This window comes from Grammomys surdaster, unplaced genomic scaffold (assembly GCF_004785775.1).
Source record: "Grammomys surdaster isolate TR1022 unplaced genomic scaffold, NIH_TR_1.0 126086, whole genome shotgun sequence".
In the NCBI taxonomy this organism is placed as follows: Eukaryota; Metazoa; Chordata; class Mammalia; order Rodentia; family Muridae; genus Grammomys; species Grammomys surdaster.
This window is the reverse complement of record NW_021620894.1, coordinates 2,829,453-2,848,232: the sequence shown is the minus strand read 5'-3', so window position 1 is coordinate 2,848,232 and position 18,780 is coordinate 2,829,453. Positions and strand designations below refer to the sequence as shown.

Sequence of the window (18,780 nt, the reverse complement as noted above, 5' to 3'; positions counted from 1 at the left end):
GAATATCACACTGTTGGCATATCCTTATTTATTTTTACTTCCCCAGCTATCACTATAATGAATGAAGTCTCTGCATTCATAAAGACCTAATCCAACAAAGATCTGTGTCCATAGTTCCAGGATCTAGGAAAGTCCCTACATATATTAACCTTGATCTTTGGCCTTTGTAGTTCTGCTTCTTGGTAACTGAAGTGTGAATCAGGATGTGATTTTGAGCACAAAAGACAAAACACTATGAGGATTGGGGCTGTGGGATTTAGGCCATGTAGATACTGGCCATCAGGGATGACTTGTTTTTATTTTTTCAGCTTAAATAAAATCTATCTCTCAACATATTATTTTATCTTTTAGCACGTGACTACTCACTTTTAAAGAAGCCAATAAAAATGAAACAAAATAAATTAAGATGAATGTAGCTTCCCCCAGTAAAGGTACCAGGGTAGCAACACACTAAACATCCTTAGGTGCTTGCAGTTATCTCCTGAGTTTCTATTCCATTCCATCATTTAATATGTATCAGATATTAGTATCACAGAGCCTTAAGTGTAGAAGTTTTAAGATGGATTTTGATGATCAGCACAGCTAGTTTTCTTCCAGACATTTTGAGTATTTGTGAACATACCTATATTATTCTTTTCTTACATCTGTTAATATAAAATAGGATATGGATTAATTAGCCAACAATGGTCTAACTTTTGGCTTATATGGTACTTTCAACACTATTACATTTTTTATTATGAGATATAATTCTGTTAAAATGTCTACGTAGTAATTTTTTTTTAAAGATTTATTTATTTATTTTATTTATGAATATACTGTCACTGTCTTCAGACATACCAGAAGAGGGCATCCAATCTCATTACGGATGGTTGTGAGCCACCATGTGGTTGCTGGGACTTGAACTCAGGACCTCTGGAAGAGCAGTCAGTGCTCTTAACCGCTGAGCCATCTCTCCAGCCCTACGTAGTAATTTTTAATTGAGATGAGTGATGCCAGTTAATTATTTGTAATTTATATATGCTGTTTTTATCTGCTTTGTTCTTCTTATTTTTAATTTTTGAGACATGGTTTTTTACTGGCTGACTGGGTACTTACTATAAAGCTCAGGCTGACCTCAAATTTGAGGCAATTCTTCTGCCCATACTTATTTTTCTTGAAGAGATATGTATGTGCTATGCAGCTTGTGTGGAAATCAGAGGACAGCGTCTGGGATGCATGTTTTTCCTTCCATTATGTGAGTCCTGGAGATAGAAATCAAGTCTACAAGCTTAGCAATAAGCGCCGTTCCCCACTGAATTTTCTAGTTATCCCAACAACAGTATGGCAAAGGATAGGAATGATGGCCATGATACAAAGGAAAGGGAAACTAGTATGTATGCTTCAGATAGGATGTAGAGAGCTTGTTGCTAGGAATGTAGTGTGGGGTGGCTGCTGTGAGGAAAAGTTCAGCAGTTTCTTAAAACATAAACACTGTGTTTCTATACACACAGGGTACCATGTTACACTCCGAAGACCCAAAGAAGCTAAACAAGATGGAAGCCCAAGTGAGGAAGCTAGAATCTCACTTAGAAAGGGGAATAAAATAGTCATAAGAAGAAGATGGAGGAAAGGAATTGGGAGAGAGAGGGGCTGGGGAGGGGAATGTGGGCGGGGTTCAGGATCTGGTATGGGGAAGGGCAGGAGAGTTGGCTAGATGGCCATGAAAATTAATGGAAATCTGCAACTGACAGTGGTGAGAAGGTGGGGGGCATCTCCAGGATAAGACAGAGGCCTAGAATAGAGGAAGGCATCCAAGAATCAAGGAGAATGATCTTAGCTATGACTCATTACATTGAGGATATGAAACCTGATGAGGCCATCTCCTGTAGCAAGGCAGGAACCCCAGTGGAGTGATAGAAACACCAATCCACCCATAAAACTTTCAACCCAAAATTTACCCTGTTTATAAGAAATGCAGACATGGGGGATGATCAGAGACTGAGGGATTGGCCAACCAATAACTGGCCCAACTTGAGACCCATTCCGTGGGCAAGCACCAATCCCTAACATGATTAATGGTACTCTGTTATGCTTGCAGACAGGTGCATGTTGTCCTCTGAGAGGCTCCACACAGCAGCTGACTCAGACAGATCCAGATGCCCACAGCCAAACAGTGGATGGAGCTTGGGGACTTTTAAGGAAGAATACGAGGAAGGATTGTGGCCCTGATGGGGACAAGAACTCCACAGGAAGACCAACAGCCAACTAACCTGAACCCTTGGGGATCTCAGAGTCTATATCAACAACCAAAGAACATACACAGGCTGGACCTAGGCCTCCTTATTCATATGTAGAAGATGTGCAGCTTGACCTTCCCTAAACAACTAGAATGGAGGCTATTCCAAAAGCTGTTGCCTGTACATAGAGTATGTTCTACTAGCTGGGCTGCCTTGTCTGGCCTCAGAGGGAGAGGGAGCATCTAGACTTGCAGAGACTCGATGTGCCAAGGAGTGGGGGGGATACCTGGGGAGCCCCACCTGCTCAGAGGAGCAGGAGAGGGGAGATGGGGGAAGGATTGTTGATGGGGGTGATCAAGAGGGGGCAATGAGCTGGATATAAAGTGAATAAGCAAAAAAAATAAATTAAATTAAAAAAAGAAAAAATAACCCTGAACTATATTCTGCTATAGTCACAGATCAGTGTTTGATTTGGTCATCATCAGAAAAGCTTCCTCTGGCATCAGATGGGAGCAGATGCTGGGTCCACATCCAGATATTATTATTATGTGGAGAGGTAGTCTAAATGGAATTTCTCTGTCAAACTGCTCCCTTCATATCTCAGGGAACCAAAGGGAAGTGGAAATAGAAAGAATATAAAAGCCAGAGGGAACGGAGGACTCCAGGAGAACTAGGCCCTCTGACCCAACTAGGCAAGGCTCAGAGCAATGTACAAAGACTGAATCAAGAAGCACAGAGACTACACAGGTCTGCACCAGATCTTCTGTGTATATACTATGGTTTTCAGTTTAGTGTTTCCTTCATCATCTTGTACACTTTCCATAAAACAGCAAGCACAGGGTCTACAGGGCTCTGCACCAGGTCCTTTGTGTATATATTACAGTTTTCAGTGTAGTGCTTTTATGGAGTTCCCCAGTGTGTGAATGAGTGGGTCTCTGACTTTTATGCTGACTCTTGGGGATCTTATCCTTCTGTTGGATTGCCTTGTCCAGCCTCAACATTATGGTTTTTGCTTTATCTTATTATATTTTGTCATGTTAAAAGTAAATATATAAGTAAGTAAATAAATGAAAACAAGTTGTCCAGAGTCAACAAAATACAGAGAAACATTCTAAGAGATAAGTAGATAAATAAAATGTGGCAATTGTGTGCATTACAGAATACCTCACAGTTATAAAAATACTGATATAATGACATGTTGTAGCTGGTCTTTGCTACTTTGTTATTCTCCTTTTTCCCCACACTTTACCCCTGGTTCCAACCCCTGTCAGTATATAGGAAAGAAAGATGGAAAGAGGGAGAGAGAGAGAGAGAGAGAGAGAGAGAGAGAGAGAGAGAGAGAGAGAGAGAAAGAGAGACAGAGACAGAGAGATAGAGACAGAGAGAGACAGAGACAGAGAGACAAAGACAGAGAGAGAGAGAGAGAGAGAGAGAGAGAGAGAGATCCCTGAATCTAATTTCTTTCCTTTTGTTTCTTCTTTGAGCACAAATACTAACAAACAGCAACTAACCCCCACCCTACCAATGACCAACAACCATCAACCCTGCCTCTTGGTCTCCTAGCATTTATAAATGCTCTGAAAAGTTCCCAGCATTCTAAACATCACACAGTTGTAGAAATTATCTGCAGGTGGTAAAAACATGCCTCTGCTAGAGCCTGGGGCAAGTCATAATCAGCTGCTGTGGACAGTCCGAAGCAGCCCCATATCTCCAGATCTAGGATTAAAATGAAAGTCCATTCTTACAATATTTCTTTGGTTTTTAAAGAAACCAAAATTCCAGAATTGTCACTACACATGCTGTAATATGGATGAACCTAAAAGTCATGTAAAGCAAAAGAAAATCAGGCATGAAATGTTTGTGTGTGTGTGTGTGTGTGTGTGTATGGAGGAAGTCATTGTAGATTTGTGAAACAGAAAGTAGATTATTAAATTCCTATAGCTGTGGACCAAGTTGGAACACAATTGTAGAGCAGTTTTCAAATTTCATCGGTAGGGGTGGTTGCACCTTGGTGAACGTTTTCAAAAAATTAGCCAAGTACACACATATCATGAGTACATATCATCTCAAATAGACTTATAAAACATTATTGATATATAGTTGCCTTTGTAGTAACTGGGTTATATAGTTCATCACCTCCATGGACCATAAACAGGCATGACACCTGGACAGAGGGAGAGTATGACATGTAAGCTTAGTATAAGCCAAGTAGCTTGGTAAGTTCTTTGGAACTCTGTGTAAAGTTACACATTTACATTTCACTCACTTGTGACTTAGACATAGTCATTTAAAGAGTTGATATGTATGTGTATTAACTAGATAACCTATTTCACAATTTAAAAATGTAAATAAAAATCTGTCTACAATAGCCCCCGGCATCGCAACACCAAGCAGTATATTTTTTAAGATCAAACTTTAGTTTTTTTGAAATCAATTATTCTAACTATTAATTTTTCTGTGACCCTTCCAATGTGAGAATATTATTACTGAACGGAAAAACCTACTCAGATTAAAAACTTGTACTTGAATAGCCTTTCTATTTAGTTTAAATCTGGATGCTTAAAATCTCACATCATGTCTTCGAAACAAATGAAACAAAGTAAAATGTCTAACAAATGCAGATAGAAATATACCTTAGGGAAAAGCAAATCATGCATAATGTGTTTAACTGCCTGCATCATCAAGGATAGAAATGGTGGATGTGACTATTTCTGGCTGAAGATTTCAATCCTTTTCTGTTAGCCCCATTACCGCTTTCTCAATGACCTCCCCCGTCCAGCTTTGAGAGTTTCGATCAGAACTTTTTACAGGGAGTGTGGGACTGCAGTAGTTACAGAAGACATGAATCTCAAAGTATGGGGTCATTGAAGATCATCTCGTTAAAGTGTATTTTACCAAAAATGAATCTCAAGGAGAGTAAGTGAGGCGTGGTAAGATAAAGGTCCTGTAGAGAATTTAGGAATCATGATTATCAGAGTTTCAACGATGACTCTCATCCTTGTGCTTGTGTGTACAGAAAACCTGTGCTGGGTGAAGTCAACAAGGCTGCACCTCTCTGAGGCCTCCCAGCCTCCGCAAAGCTGCCTTCATCTCTTTATTTCGTAGTGTGTAGATGATGGGGTTAAGCAAGGGAGTAACAACCGTGTAGAAGACGGCTACCACCCCATCCAGAGGTTCCTGTGAGCCAGGCCGTAGGTAAATGAAGGTACACGGTACATAGTAAACAATGACCACCGTGAGGTGGGCAGCACAGGTAGAGAAAGCATTGCGACGCCCATCTGCAGACCGGATTCGTAGAATGGCAGCCACGATGTAGCCATAGGAAGTGAGGATGAGCATAAAACAGGTGAGGGCCAGGAAGCCAATGTCTACAAAGGTGACCAGTTCATTGATGGTGGTGTCTGCACAGACAAGACGGAGAACGGCAGGGATGTCACAGAAGAAGTAGTCAACTCGGTTTGGGCCACAGAATGGTAGCCTGAATATGAAACTCGTTTGGAAAAGTGAGTGGATGGTTCCTCCGATCCAGGTGCCCAAAGCAAGGTAGTTACAGACGCTGCGAGTCATGATGGTCGCATAGTGCAAAGGCTTGCAGATCGCCAGGAATCGGTCATAAGCCATGAGTGTGTAAAGAAAGCATTCAGTGCAGCCCAGGAAGTGGAAAGAAAACAGCTGAATCACACAGCCCCCAAAGGAGATAATTCTACTATCCAAGAGAAAGCCAGATAGCATTTTTGGAACAATAGCAGAAGAAATCGTCAGGTCTAAGAAGGAGAGGTGACAGAGGAACCAGTACATGGGCCGGTGGAGCCGGATGTCCACCAAGACGGTGAGGATGATGAGCCCATTGCCAGAGACAGTGAGGAGGTAGATGACAAGGAAGGCTAAGAAGAGTGGTACCCCGAGCTGAGGTGGGTGGTGCAGGCCCACCAGAATGAAATGAGACACAGACGTCTGGTTGCCGCTTTGCATGTCCTTGACAATCACATCTGGCAGAAGACAGAAGGAAAGTCTCAAGGTTCTTGTGAAGTCTCTAGATATGGAACATATATTCTGCATTTTTCTTAAACAGGCATTAAAAAAAGATTTTCTCCCTTTCCTCCTTCCCTCCTTCTTTTCCTTCTTCCTCTCTCTCTCTCTCTCTCTCTCTCTCTCTCTCTCTCTCTCCCTCTCTCTCTGTCTTTCCCTCCTTCTTCCCCTATTCTGTATCACTCTCTTGTTCCTTACCGCTCCCCCCATCCCATCCAACTGAGATTCTATATGCTTGCAAGGAACATCGTAGGATTAAAGCTAATGAACTAATCTCTTTATCCATAGTTTTGCTTCCCGTAGTTTCAGGTCTAGTCACCATGGTCGGAAGATAGTACTTATCTTACTTTTTTAAGAGAGTGAGAACACAGACCTTTTACTGCAGTATTTTATTCATTTTATCAGTCCTTGTTGCAGGTCTTACCCTTTCAACCTTCTGTACTGCCACAGACATTGCTGTTCGAAGTTTGCACACTATAGTATCCAGCATTGGTGTCCATGCAATGCTCAAGAAGGCTCATGACTGAGGGTACCAGGGCCCATATAATCTTGTCATCATTGTTAAATACACCCTGCATTTTCTGTACTAGGTAAGGTTGTCTATGGAGACTATCTGGATCAGAACACTCTGTGATCAGATTGACAGTTGGTAAATAGTACTCAAAGTCTCTTCCCTCAGGGGTAATGTGTAAGGTCTCAACTATCTCCTCTGTTCCCCAAACCTGTCACATTTAATAAAGTTGCATTTCAGGATCCCCATTACTGTACCTCTCTCTCCCTCTTGGACTTTGCTGATGAACTCTGCTTACGTGAGAGTCTGCAGTGAGGTGTCTTCCGGAGGTTCCTTTCAGTTTTCTCTTGCATAGTGCTGCTTCTTAAGGAGAGCCATTTCTGCAGCTTTATGGGTAGCACGGCTTGCTTGTGAAGCTATGCTCTTTCTGCTTCCCTCTATTATAGCCTCTGTGATGCTACTGGCTGTGCGGTCCCTTGGTTTTGGCCTTGCTTTCTTTGGAGTCTTGCTTTCTGCCCAGCAGGTTCTTTCTTCCTGCAGTCTCAGTGGGGTAGGAGTTAAGGGGGTTGTGGGATCACCTCTGCATTTTCCACTGGGGGACAATTTACTTCCTAAGTGGAAATAAATTTCACTGGGCTTTGTTAGCAGCAGACCCTTTAGAATATTGCTTAATTGCTAGCAATGTCCCTGATAATTAATTGCTTAATTGTAGCAAAGGATCCTGATAAGAGGGAGTACTTGGTAATGCACGGAGAGACCTCTTCCCCTTCTCTGGGTTTTAGTTTTCTCACTTTGAAACCTCAGCTAATGTTGAATTGCTCAATTATCCTTTGAAGGCCTGAGTGGAAATCGAAAGAACTTTAAAGTTAAGGGTATTAAATGAATGCCACATATTAATTACTTTAAATGTACCATTCAAATTTAACTTGGAGTAACTTACTAGGGTCAGGGTTAGTATGTCATACCATCTGGGACAGAGTGGTGTCTGGTTATCCTGACAGAAAGCAGGTGGATTGTAAGGGCCTTGGAAGATGTGACTCAAAATGCATACAATGTTACCCTGAAGAAATGGAATCATAGAAAGTAAGAATATCTACAAGAGATGATGTCATACAATTGAGTGAATTAATCCTATTCAAGTCTATGTAGACAAATGAATGAATTCATTCAGTTCTAGGCATAGAGAAGCTTGTAGTTCTGAACCAGTGTTGGTGAACTATAAATAGCAAACACCTGCTGAAACATGTCTTGTCTAGTGTTTAAGATAATTTAATTATTAGATACATTGTTACTCTACATTTTAAGGAGCACATTTGTGAAATACCACATTATACTTGACCTATTTTCAATAAACTATTCTATAAATAAGGAATCATACCAAGTACTTCGGTTTGTGTTCATCTATCTATTTCTTTCTTGCATGAATACTATTTCCCTTACCTCCCGATGATGGGAAGGGTAAATCAGGCTTATCTTTGGTAATAAATCACTTTTCATGGGGAGAGTAAGGTGGAAGGAACTTAGAACTCCAGCTACATCATCCTTCCATTATAGGAAGCACTCCTAGTCTAATATTCCTTTGAAAAGTGTACATTTAGGGAAGATGTTTTATCTATTAGGGAAACGAAATGACTGTTGTTAGTTAACTCTAGATATCCTATAGCTTGATTTTCTACATGAATGGGTATATGGAAGGAAGGAGGAGAGACTTCTTCCAAAGGGACACTATCTTATCTTTTTCCATTTTGAAATACAATTAAAAATGGGATAGAATAAAACTTGGTCTAAGAAAGAGTGAAGAAGGGGAAGCGAGCATGAAGGAAGGACAAGGATGACTGGGACTCAGAAGGTAGGAGAGTCTTTGTACTGGAAGTAGAGTGACCTAGTTAAGTGAGAAGGATTTCAGGCTGCTTGGACAGGTCAGTGTGGAAAGGTGCTTTCTTCCCAAGCCTGATGACTTGATTTTGATTTTGATGACTTGAGTTTGATTTTCTAGAACTGGCTTACAGGTAACCGGATAGAACCTGTTTCACAGAGCTCCACCAAGGCAGGCATGTGACTCACCCTGCTACTATACACACAAGCACACCAATAATTATCATAAGTATTTTAAAAGATAAAAGAATCAGTGGTATTTTCTGAGGGAAACAAAAGAATTTGTCGTGAAAAGCTATCACAGATTTTTGAAAGAGATTTATTTATTCATGTTGTTAGTCTTTATGCTTTTTAAACTCTCTTTCTGCAAGCAAGACAAGCTTTTCTTATGAATTTGGACATACAGATACTGAAGTGTAATAACTGCATTCCAGGAATACATTCTGTTAGAAGGAAGCATTAATGTATAAGTTTATTCACTCACTGTCTGTGCTGATATGAGGTTTATATTGGCAAAAAGTGGAAATCCGAGTAAGGATAGCTGAATTAATCAAAACAGTATGCCAGCATTAGATATTAAATAGCAGTAGAGAAAACTAAAACTAAACCATAGCCACAGTACTTAATTCTGACTGTTAATTAATTCTGACTGTTGTTAATTTCTGACTGAGATAACTTTAGTTTGTGGAGAAAGCAAGGGCAAAAGTGTAGTTAACCTTTTACCATTTTTCTAAAGCGAAAAAGACAGGTCAGATATGTGACTGTAGAGGAAGGGGCATAAGAATAGTTGTAGGAGGAGGGGCTGATAACTGTACTCTAGTTTCCTAATTGTTTCTTGATTGGGTCAATAAAGACAGCAGAAGCCAATTGCTGGACTAAGGATAAGGCAGGATTTTGGGTCCCAGGAGGAAGACAAAAGGACGATCGTGGACTCAGAAAGGATTGAGATTCAGACCAGGCACTGGGGCTGATAGGAAGGACAGACATGTAGGTCTCAGGGATTGATAGTTTGTAGTCTTCGCAAGCCACTGTGGGGCTAAGGAGTATGTGGCAGAATATTCTTCTAGTTGTGTTATCTAGCATGTTTTTAAAATATTAAGACTGTCTGGTGTTTTTCATCCACTGTGACTCAGGTGGGAGGAGAAAGTAGCTCCAGTTGTTGGGCAGCTTAGCAAAGCCAGTGGAGGAACTGGCGGTGCTCTCAGGAAACTACCAGCCGGCAACATGACGGTGGCTGTTCTCTGAACACAGCTGGAAACTCGGGTAGAGCTCCCAAGAAAGAGTAAGCATGTTTTTAAAACTACACACAACAAATCAGATTATTAGTATAAAATTAAGTGATGGTTGTGATTAAAAAATAAACACAAGCAGCAGCTACAGTTTACCTAAAAATAAAAGTAACATTGTAGCAAGTACGACATACTTTAATACTTTGGAACTGTGTCTTCTGCATTTGTCTCTCTTTCTCATGAATGTACTCGTGGTATATGCGTGCTTGTGTATGTCTTTTAAGCATGCGTACACACACACACAGACACACAGACACACACACACACACAACACGCTCTATTGTGGAAACCAGTGGTTGAGGTAGGGTGACTTCCTCTATTCTTTTCCACCTGGGCCTTCGTAGTTACTCAGGAAGCGCTTTATCCAAGTGCTTTTCGAGAGCCTTCTATCTCCCCAAACTCCCTGTTAGAAATTTTGTACTACACCAACTACTAATGAATACAAATAGCTTTGTGACACTGTTTGACTTTGTTCTGTTGTGAATTATTAATGTACAGCTTTGCCTAATCTTCCATTTGAAGGACAGTTTTTGTCAGTTCGTAGACATAGTCTAATTTTGATCTCAACTGTTTGTCAGATATGGGCACTGTGAATATTATTTCTCACTCCAAAGCCTGCATTTTCCTGTTTAAGTTGTTATGTAGTGAACAGTAATGATGAACAAGAAGAAAAATTATCTATGAAAGAAAAAAATCCAGTGCACAATATCATCTAACAAAAATAATGAAAAATTCTCGTTTTTTTTTTTAAATTTGGAAAGTGAGAATTTTAACAATAGAATTGGAAGATGCTCTAGACTCACTGATACTCTAAGATGAAAAAGTTGGCTATAACCATGTATGGAGGGAGTGAAGATTTTAAGCCCTATCAACAAATCCTTAGTTAACAAACCAAACATATGACCCAGAAATTCTATGCCAAGATATGTCTGTGTGTGTGCATGTGGTGACCATATATGCATATACAAATTCAAATACATGCCAGAAGCGTATCATGTGCAACTGTTTGACAAATAAAATTTTATAATAGCATCTATATCCACATCAGTATCTGAAAATGCATATTCTAATTTATTGCAACGTGACTTTGAGTATTGAAAAAACGGACACGAAAACTGCTGGGGTTGAATGAAAAATCAATGGATGTACAAGCAGCGATTTACTTAGCACTCTGTTGTAGTGCATGTATGTGTGGTGTGAAACTATTCTCGTGTGTTGCGTCATCTAGATTCATGACAGTTCAACACAAAATATAATGCATCTATTAAACCTATAGACCAGTGATTCCGAGATCAGTTTTTCTTACCAGGGTCATTTGGTAACAAAGAAGTGTTAAATTTTATGGACATGGGCAGTGTAACACTTCACAGTGCATAAACAACCATAGAAAACTCATCTTGCGTAGTGTCAATAACGCTGACTGATTATGAATTAGCATAAATAAAGATGACTAACGCTATCACAATAGCGCTAGCAAAGTACTTTTGAGATCAACGTAAAAGTTGCCAATGAAACAAAGGATCATGGTATATCAATAGATGGGGGAGATTTAACATTTTCAAGATCCCAATTCTGCTAAAGCAGTTGTATAGATTTGAAGCATTATGAAAACTTTTCAGTGTGTTCTGCACAGATGGAGACGTAGATCTTAACGTGGACACCACGTTGAAATGGAACAGATGACGCAAATGACTGAGATAGTCTTAAAGAGATTAAAAGCAAAAAAAAGGGAAGAGTCATAAACCTACACATAGAATCCTCCTAAGGAGATAGTATTTGAATGAGGATGGACAAATAGCAAATCAGAGCGCCCCGAGGAACAATGATATACAACAGTGCAGGCAGCAAATGGATGCTCAATGTAATAGAGAAAGGCAGTCTTCCTCAAATGATTATTTTGGGTTATCTGGAACTTCAAATGAGAAAAGTCTTGACTCCGGTTGACAAAGCATGTGTCAGAAAATCGCATGCAGACTGTGGCTTTAGGTACACCAGGCTTTGTGATACTTAGGTAAAGATATATAAGGTAAGCAGACAGAAAAGCTAAACATACAAAATTATACAGCGTACTTCCGTTATCTCACTGGGAGAGAAGGCTTTCGTGGTTTAATCATAATGTAGCAGGTGAAACACATTAAGTGATTTGCGGAAAGGAAATGATAATCGGAAAATTAAGTTTCTTAAAGGGCACATCAGCTAATGAGCTGATCCCCATGTTAATATGTAGGAAGTAAAACTATCTCTACATAAGTTCTAAAGCAAAATTAAACCCAAATAATTAAATGAGGATAATCATTTAAAGTACTATTATGTAACAGAAAACTGATGAACATTTTACATGAGTAAACTTCTGTAAAACAACAGAGCAACTGTGTAACTATACTGAAATCTTTGGATCAAATTTCTTAGACTATTTAAAAACACTGAAAAGTGAATGATACCTAAATGATGACAGTACTGGTGTTTTCTATTTGTAAAAAGTGCTCAGGTAAACCCATACGAAAAACACTCATATCCCCAAAAAAGGAAATAAAGGAAACCCCTGATGAGTGAATTTATCAAGAAGCTAGCATAAGTGCTCTTTAGGTCTGTAAAAAAAAAAAAAAGGTACAGAATAAATAACATATGATCATGATGTACAATTCAGAAGTCATCATGGTCTGTAGGCACTCTTTTAGAAATAATGAGTCCAAAATGCTAAGCAATAACAGGAAAACTTGGAAATTTTGGGTGCATTATCTGTATATAAAGATGGTGAAAGAGACAGTGATACTGAACAGGAGTGCAGAAGGGGATGACCGTACAGATTCAGAGCAGTATTCAATGGCGAGCACGTAGTATTTCACCACAGAAAGAGCTTTTCCCTTCTTAGGGGTAAATATTCAAGAGACATGGACGGTCCTAGGAGGATTCAAGAGAGAAATGTATAGGGAGATGTGCCTACTTATTAAAAGTTTTCCTTGGTGGCTTCTTGTTTTTGTACTCATTGAGGGAATATGGAAACCCGATTTCTTCCTCTGAGACAGGGAACTATGTCAACCACGTTAAAAACATGTTCATAGCCATGTTGATTTCCAGTCTCCACACTTGCTGTACTTGGCTGCTGATCAGAAATGGACCATTTTTTGTTAAGTTGGTGTATCGGTTCTGGGAGTGATAGCTTACAGACTAGTTAGTATCTCCCTTCAGCATGTAGGAGGTGAAACTTTTGGAGGAAAACCTCAGATGAATTTTCTCCTGCAATAAATCGTATCATGTAAGGTGAGTTTTATTTAAGTTTAATAAATTTTTTCTTCTGGTCTCATTTTTCCCTGACTTTAACTTTATATACAGCAAAGTTATTTGGCAATCATTTAATTTTTGTCAGCTAGTTTTCCTATTAGATGAACTACACCTAGGCATGCATATATATATATATGTATATGTATATATATATATATATATATACATATACATATATATATATATTTATCTGTCTATCTAGTCTATCTATCTATCTGTCTGTCTGTCTGTCTATCATCTGTCTATCTGTCTGTCTATATGCCTGTCTATCTGTCTAGCATCTGTCTAGCATCTGTCTAGCATCTGTCTATCTATCTATCTATCTATCTATCTATCTATCTATCTATCTACAGGGTGGTTAGAAATAGTGACCTTGTTGTTAAAGTATTAAAGCAAGTCAAATATTGACCTCTCTGGTGGGAATTCCAACCATTGATATAACCTGATAAAATATATGAAGTCTTCTTTGTGATTTCCATTCAGTTGATATGGTAGAATTTTTAGGCTTGTACTTTCTCCATTTAATGAGTCCTGAAGTAAAGTTGATAACTGTAGCAAACCTATCTCTACTATCTCACAGTTGAAAAAAAAAAAGACACTTCAATTTCTCCTGAAAACCCATTGCGTGAGGTTAAAATAGATTTTATTTTATGTTAAGTCTCTTAGTAGCAGATTCCAATTTCTCTTGAATGGTGGGCATCTCTCAGCATCTCCATCCACAGAACAATTAACTATTATTATTATTAATTCAATATCAATGAATAGATATTAACACCCATAGCCATATTGTTATTAAGTAAAAAGAATCATACCTCATTTCTACTGTATGAGATCTCAATTTTTCTTGATATTAATTTCCCTTAATTGCCTTGGTTTTTTTTTTTTTTTTTGGTCAGGTCACAAGTTGTCGAAGAAACAATATAGACTTGACCAAAATGGAGATGAATTAGGCTACACCAGTATACTAATGAGATTGAAGCTACAAAATATTCAGAAAACATGAACTGTCAGGTTCCTAATAGATACTTTCTGGCATTGCACATAAGATGTTGATGTACTGAGATCCTCACGGAAGATTATCAATGGAGGAAGAACAGGATCTAAGTCAAGTATGAGGTCGAGAAGCCCTGTGAGAGTCAGGGGGAGATTGTGGACACCAATAGCAGTAGCAAGTATGAAGGCTTTCTGGAAAGCTTCTTCTGAAACTGAGAATCGTCTATAGACACAATGATAGTATACTTATTCTTTTCGTAAGTTCAAAAAGGACAAGTCTGTAATGCTTCTACAGGGTATAATGTATGACTGACATTAAGTTAATCAGTTATTAAGCTGTTATCATGTTACAAACTACTGTAGTGAGTTCTACTGTCTATCTTATTTACTGTTCGTGACTGACTTCTCAAGAAGATGATATTACTGATGGCAGATGACAGGTGAGGGTAAAGAGCATGACTTAAAGTTGTTGTGAACTTAAGAAGTACTCATGAAAGCAACAAAATCCTTGCATCTGTAACTTTTTACATCAACTTTGGAGAAAAACTAGAGAATGAGAGGTAGAATTCCCAGAAAGCTGCCAAACAGTTCTTAGGAAATCGTCTCTTTCTCCAGTGTGCCTGGATGTCACACATTTGATAGGGGGTACCACTTGCACTGACTATACTGCATTATCTGACACTTTGTCAAGTGGTTGTTCTTCTAGCTTTCAAAGTTTAACTGCCGCATTGTAGGAATTGAGACGACGTCATGAGACCCAGGTTTACTTGAAAGGATCTGAGAGTAAAGTCATCTACCGTTAACCACCAAGAACATAGGACCTCACTCTGGAACGTGCAAGGAATGAAGTTACGTGTCCAATCTCAATAAAGATGGAGGAAGCTCCAGGGTTGGAGATGAGACTAGTTTCTCAGATGATTCCTTGATTAAACTTTGATGATACCTTGAGTAGATAGCCAACTGACCCGACTTCTAAGAAAGGCTGTGGGTACTACATTTGCGTTTTATTCACCACGTTCTGTAACTTATATCGATGGCTGTGGCCGGGTTAGGTAGGTGTCCATCCAAAACCTCAGATGGTAAAGACTTGACAAGGTAATGAAAACACTTAAGGAATGGGTTCTAACTAAGAGGCCTACTCATCACAGAGAAACGCTCTTAGAAGAGGATATTTGGATCTCTGTTCTTTTCTTCATCTTCTTTATTTTATGTACTGGTCACGAGAGATGAATACTTTTGCTATGTAACACAAAAGAAATGGGGCCAGCCAATCAAATACAGTAACCTTTCTTTTAAAACTGTTTCAGGTACTTGTTATGGTCATGGAAGGTTAAAATATACACCAGCAGAAAGGTAATAAAATGACATTCTCTTTTTCTGGCAATTTTTTCTTTTTTGGTGGTGTGTGTGCATATTTCTGTGTCTCCTTCTACATGTCCTTGCATGAGAGAAAATAGATACTGAATTCATTTCATCATCTTTACCGAAGAAGCTTTGAAATACGCAAAACTGAGCAAAAGCTAGAATTATATGTCATGGGTGACAATAGTAGCTACAGAAAGAAGTAATTCTCTGTTCTCAGTTACATGCAAATTGAAATAAACAAAAGATGAAAAGAAATGTTAAATGGAAGTGTAGTGATCACGTTCTTTCTCTCAGGTCTTCCCCACCCACCAGTTCTGGACACCACACTCTTTGGACTCTTCCTTGTAATTTATATTCTTACTGTGTTGGGAAACCTTCTCATCCTGGTGGTGATCAGGGTAGATTCCCACCTCCACACACCCATGTACTACTTCCTCACCAACCTCTCCTTTATCGATATGTGGTTCTCCACAGTCACAGTACCCAAACTGCTAATGATTTTGTTGTCACCAGAAGGCGGGGCTATCTCGTTCCACAGCTGTGTGGCACAGCTCTATTCCTTCCACTTCCTGGGTAGCACCGAGTGTTTCCTCTACACAGTCATGTCCTATGATCGCTACCTGGCCATCAGTTACCCACTCAGGTACAGCAGCATGATGAGCGGGAGAGTGTGTGCCCTCCTGGCAGCAGGAACCTGGCTCACTGGTTCCCTGCACTCTGCTGTCCAGACTACACTGACCTTCCGTTTGCCCTACTGTGGACCCAACCAGATCCAGCATTATTTCTGTGATGGACCTCCCATCCTCAAGTTGGCCTGCGCAGACACCTCAGCCATTGAGATGGTCATCTTTGTGAACATTGGGGTAGTGGCTTCAGGCTGCTTTCTTCTGATTTCACTGTCCTATGTGTCCATCGTCTGCTCTATCCTGAGGATCCGCACTTCAGAGGGCCGACACAGAGCTTTCCAGACCTGTGCCTCACACTGCATAGTGGTCCTCTGTTTCTTTGTGCCCTGTGTTTTTATCTACCTGAGGCCAGGTTCCAGGGATGCTGTGGATGGAGTGGTGACAGTTTTCTACACTGTGCTGACACCCTTACTCAACCCTATTGTGTACACCCTGAGGAACAAGGAAGTGAAGAAAGCACTGGTTAAACTCAAAGACAAAGTAACATTTTCTCAAAGATAATAACACTGCGAAAGAGACATTTAGTTTTAAAAACATCAGTAATATAGCTTAGCTATAAATCATTGCTTAAGACCACCGTCTTCAGATTTAAACAATTTATACTTTATTAATGGTCTTAAAAATTACAGTTGTATCCATCATATATGGTAAATGTGCTCATATTCTTCTTTATAATCTCTCTCCTAAAATTTATTCATTTTTTTTTCATTTTTTTTTTTTGGTTTTTCAAGACAGGGTTTCTCTGTGTAGCCCTGGCTGTCCTGGAACTCACTCTGTAGACCAGGCTGGGCTCGAACTCAGAAATCCACCTGCCTCTGCCTCCCAAGTGCTGGGATTAAAGGCGTGTGCCACCACCGCCCGGCTTTATTCATTTTTTTTAATCAAGATCCAGTGTGAAGGCTGTTTTTCTTTAGGCTGAGCTCACGCATTGCTTTCTAAATGGTTTATGTCATGCAAATGAGTTTATGAATATGCAATCATCTCGCTACTTTTCAGAAGCAGCCGCAGTTACCAGAAGTCATGTTATCCCATTGCTGTGGCTTTTCAAATGTAGATTTTTTCTTTTACTAGTTCTGTTTGTATTTAGAGTAGATATATTTCTAGTGTAATGCTAACGTATTAAAAAACCTCATGATATATAATATACAGTGTATATGCCCAATTATTATATCTTTATACAAATTTATGTTTTTTTGAAATGCTAATGCTCTGGTAGGCAAAAATAGGACACTATTTCAGTATGCAACAATTGGCTGAAATTATATTTTTTTGTGTATACACATAATGTGTGCTTTAAAGCAATGGTTCAATGATGATCTAGAGATACTTACAGAATGCATTATGGAATTATTATTTTGACTATGTTTATTAAGAGTCGATATAATGAAACCACAAGTATTTAGGTTTTAGAGGTGGTCATTGGTAAGAGTACTTGACGTTTTTGCAGAGAACCTGTGTTAGGTTTCCAGCACATATGTTAGCATACAACAGTTTAACATCTCATTTTCAGGAGCTCTGACACCCTATTCTGGTCTCGACAAGTATCAAGTATGCATATGGTAGTCATACATATTTCACCAACAACAGTTATATACATCAAAATGGAGGATTGGATTGTGTTCATGGTCTAGGAGAATCAGTATTAAACTCCCCTATATTTTCTATTGACTTAGACCAGTGGCCCTCACCTGTGTATTCATATGATTCCATGCTGTCACAGTAATGTTGAAAAAAGAAAGAAATGAGACAATTTACAACATCTAACAAGCTGAAAAAAACCCTCCACTCATTAAAGATTGTCAACAATTCAGTCGAGTATTCACCTGAGGTCTAACAAAAATATAGGAGACTGAAAAATAAAGACACAGGTAATTGTTCACATGACAAAGATAACCTGCTTTGCAACAGAGAAAGACGGACATATTCAATAAGTTATTGTGAAGTATTTATGTAAATTAGAATGCATTTGACTATATCTCATAATGTAGACATAAAACACAGTTTAGTTTGATTGCTTATATTAGTAATTTCTATGACATTCCCTTAGATAGTGTTATTTTGAAGCAAACAATCAAAAGAGTCTAATCAGACAAATTATGCATTAGGTTGAATTCATTATACCATATATTTCAAGTTTTGGATTTCATTTTCACTAGTCAGAATGTAACAAATCTAAACAGACAAGAATATACTTGAATATATCTAATAAAAATCCTTATAATTAGTAAAATAATTATAGCTGTAATTTAAAAAATTATGTAGAGAAATTACTCATTCTTGGTGCAATAAAGGTCTAAAAGGGAGACTACTTTACAACATCAAATTTCATTAAATTTTATTTACAGTTTATTAAAAAAATTTAAACATATAATATATTTTGATCATACTGTTTTCCCTCCTCCAAATCTCTCTGAACTTCTTCACTCACCCAACTGTACACTTTTCTCTCTTAAAAAAAAAAGAAAATGTATACCTAAGTCAAACAAAAAACCCTCAGCAAGACAAAAAAGGAATATATAAAAAGGGAACAAAAT

At 38.8% G+C, this 18,780-nt stretch overlaps 2 protein-coding genes across 2 annotated transcripts; one reads left to right on the top strand and one right to left on the bottom strand.

The window, feature by feature from the left end:
- Positions 1–5,252: 5,252 nt before the first annotated feature.
- On the bottom strand, positions 5,253–6,227 carry LOC114611113 (olfactory receptor 10G6). Its single transcript, XM_028755763.1, has one exon. The coding sequence runs from the start codon at positions 6,186–6,188 to the stop codon at positions 5,253–5,255; it is 936 nt and encodes a 311-aa protein (XP_028611596.1). The 5' UTR covers positions 6,189–6,227.
- Positions 6,228–15,737: 9,510 nt separating this feature from the next.
- Positions 15,738–16,762, top strand: LOC114611253 (olfactory receptor 10G9-like). The gene has a single exon (XM_028755898.1). It carries the CDS (start codon positions 15,815–15,817, stop codon positions 16,745–16,747), a length of 933 nt encoding a protein of 310 aa, XP_028611731.1. The 5' UTR covers positions 15,738–15,814; the 3' UTR covers positions 16,748–16,762.
- Positions 16,763–18,780: the final 2,018 nt, after the last annotated feature.

What these genes read in the sequence shown, in the direction of transcription:
- LOC114611113 (XM_028755763.1), bottom strand. Translation starts at nt 6,188, where the DNA reads ATGCAAAGCGGCAACCAGACGTCTGTGTCTCATTTCATTCTGGTGGGC.
- LOC114611253 (XM_028755898.1), top strand. Translation starts at nt 15,815, where the DNA reads ATGTTAAATGGAAGTGTAGTGATCACGTTCTTTCTCTCAGGTCTTCCC.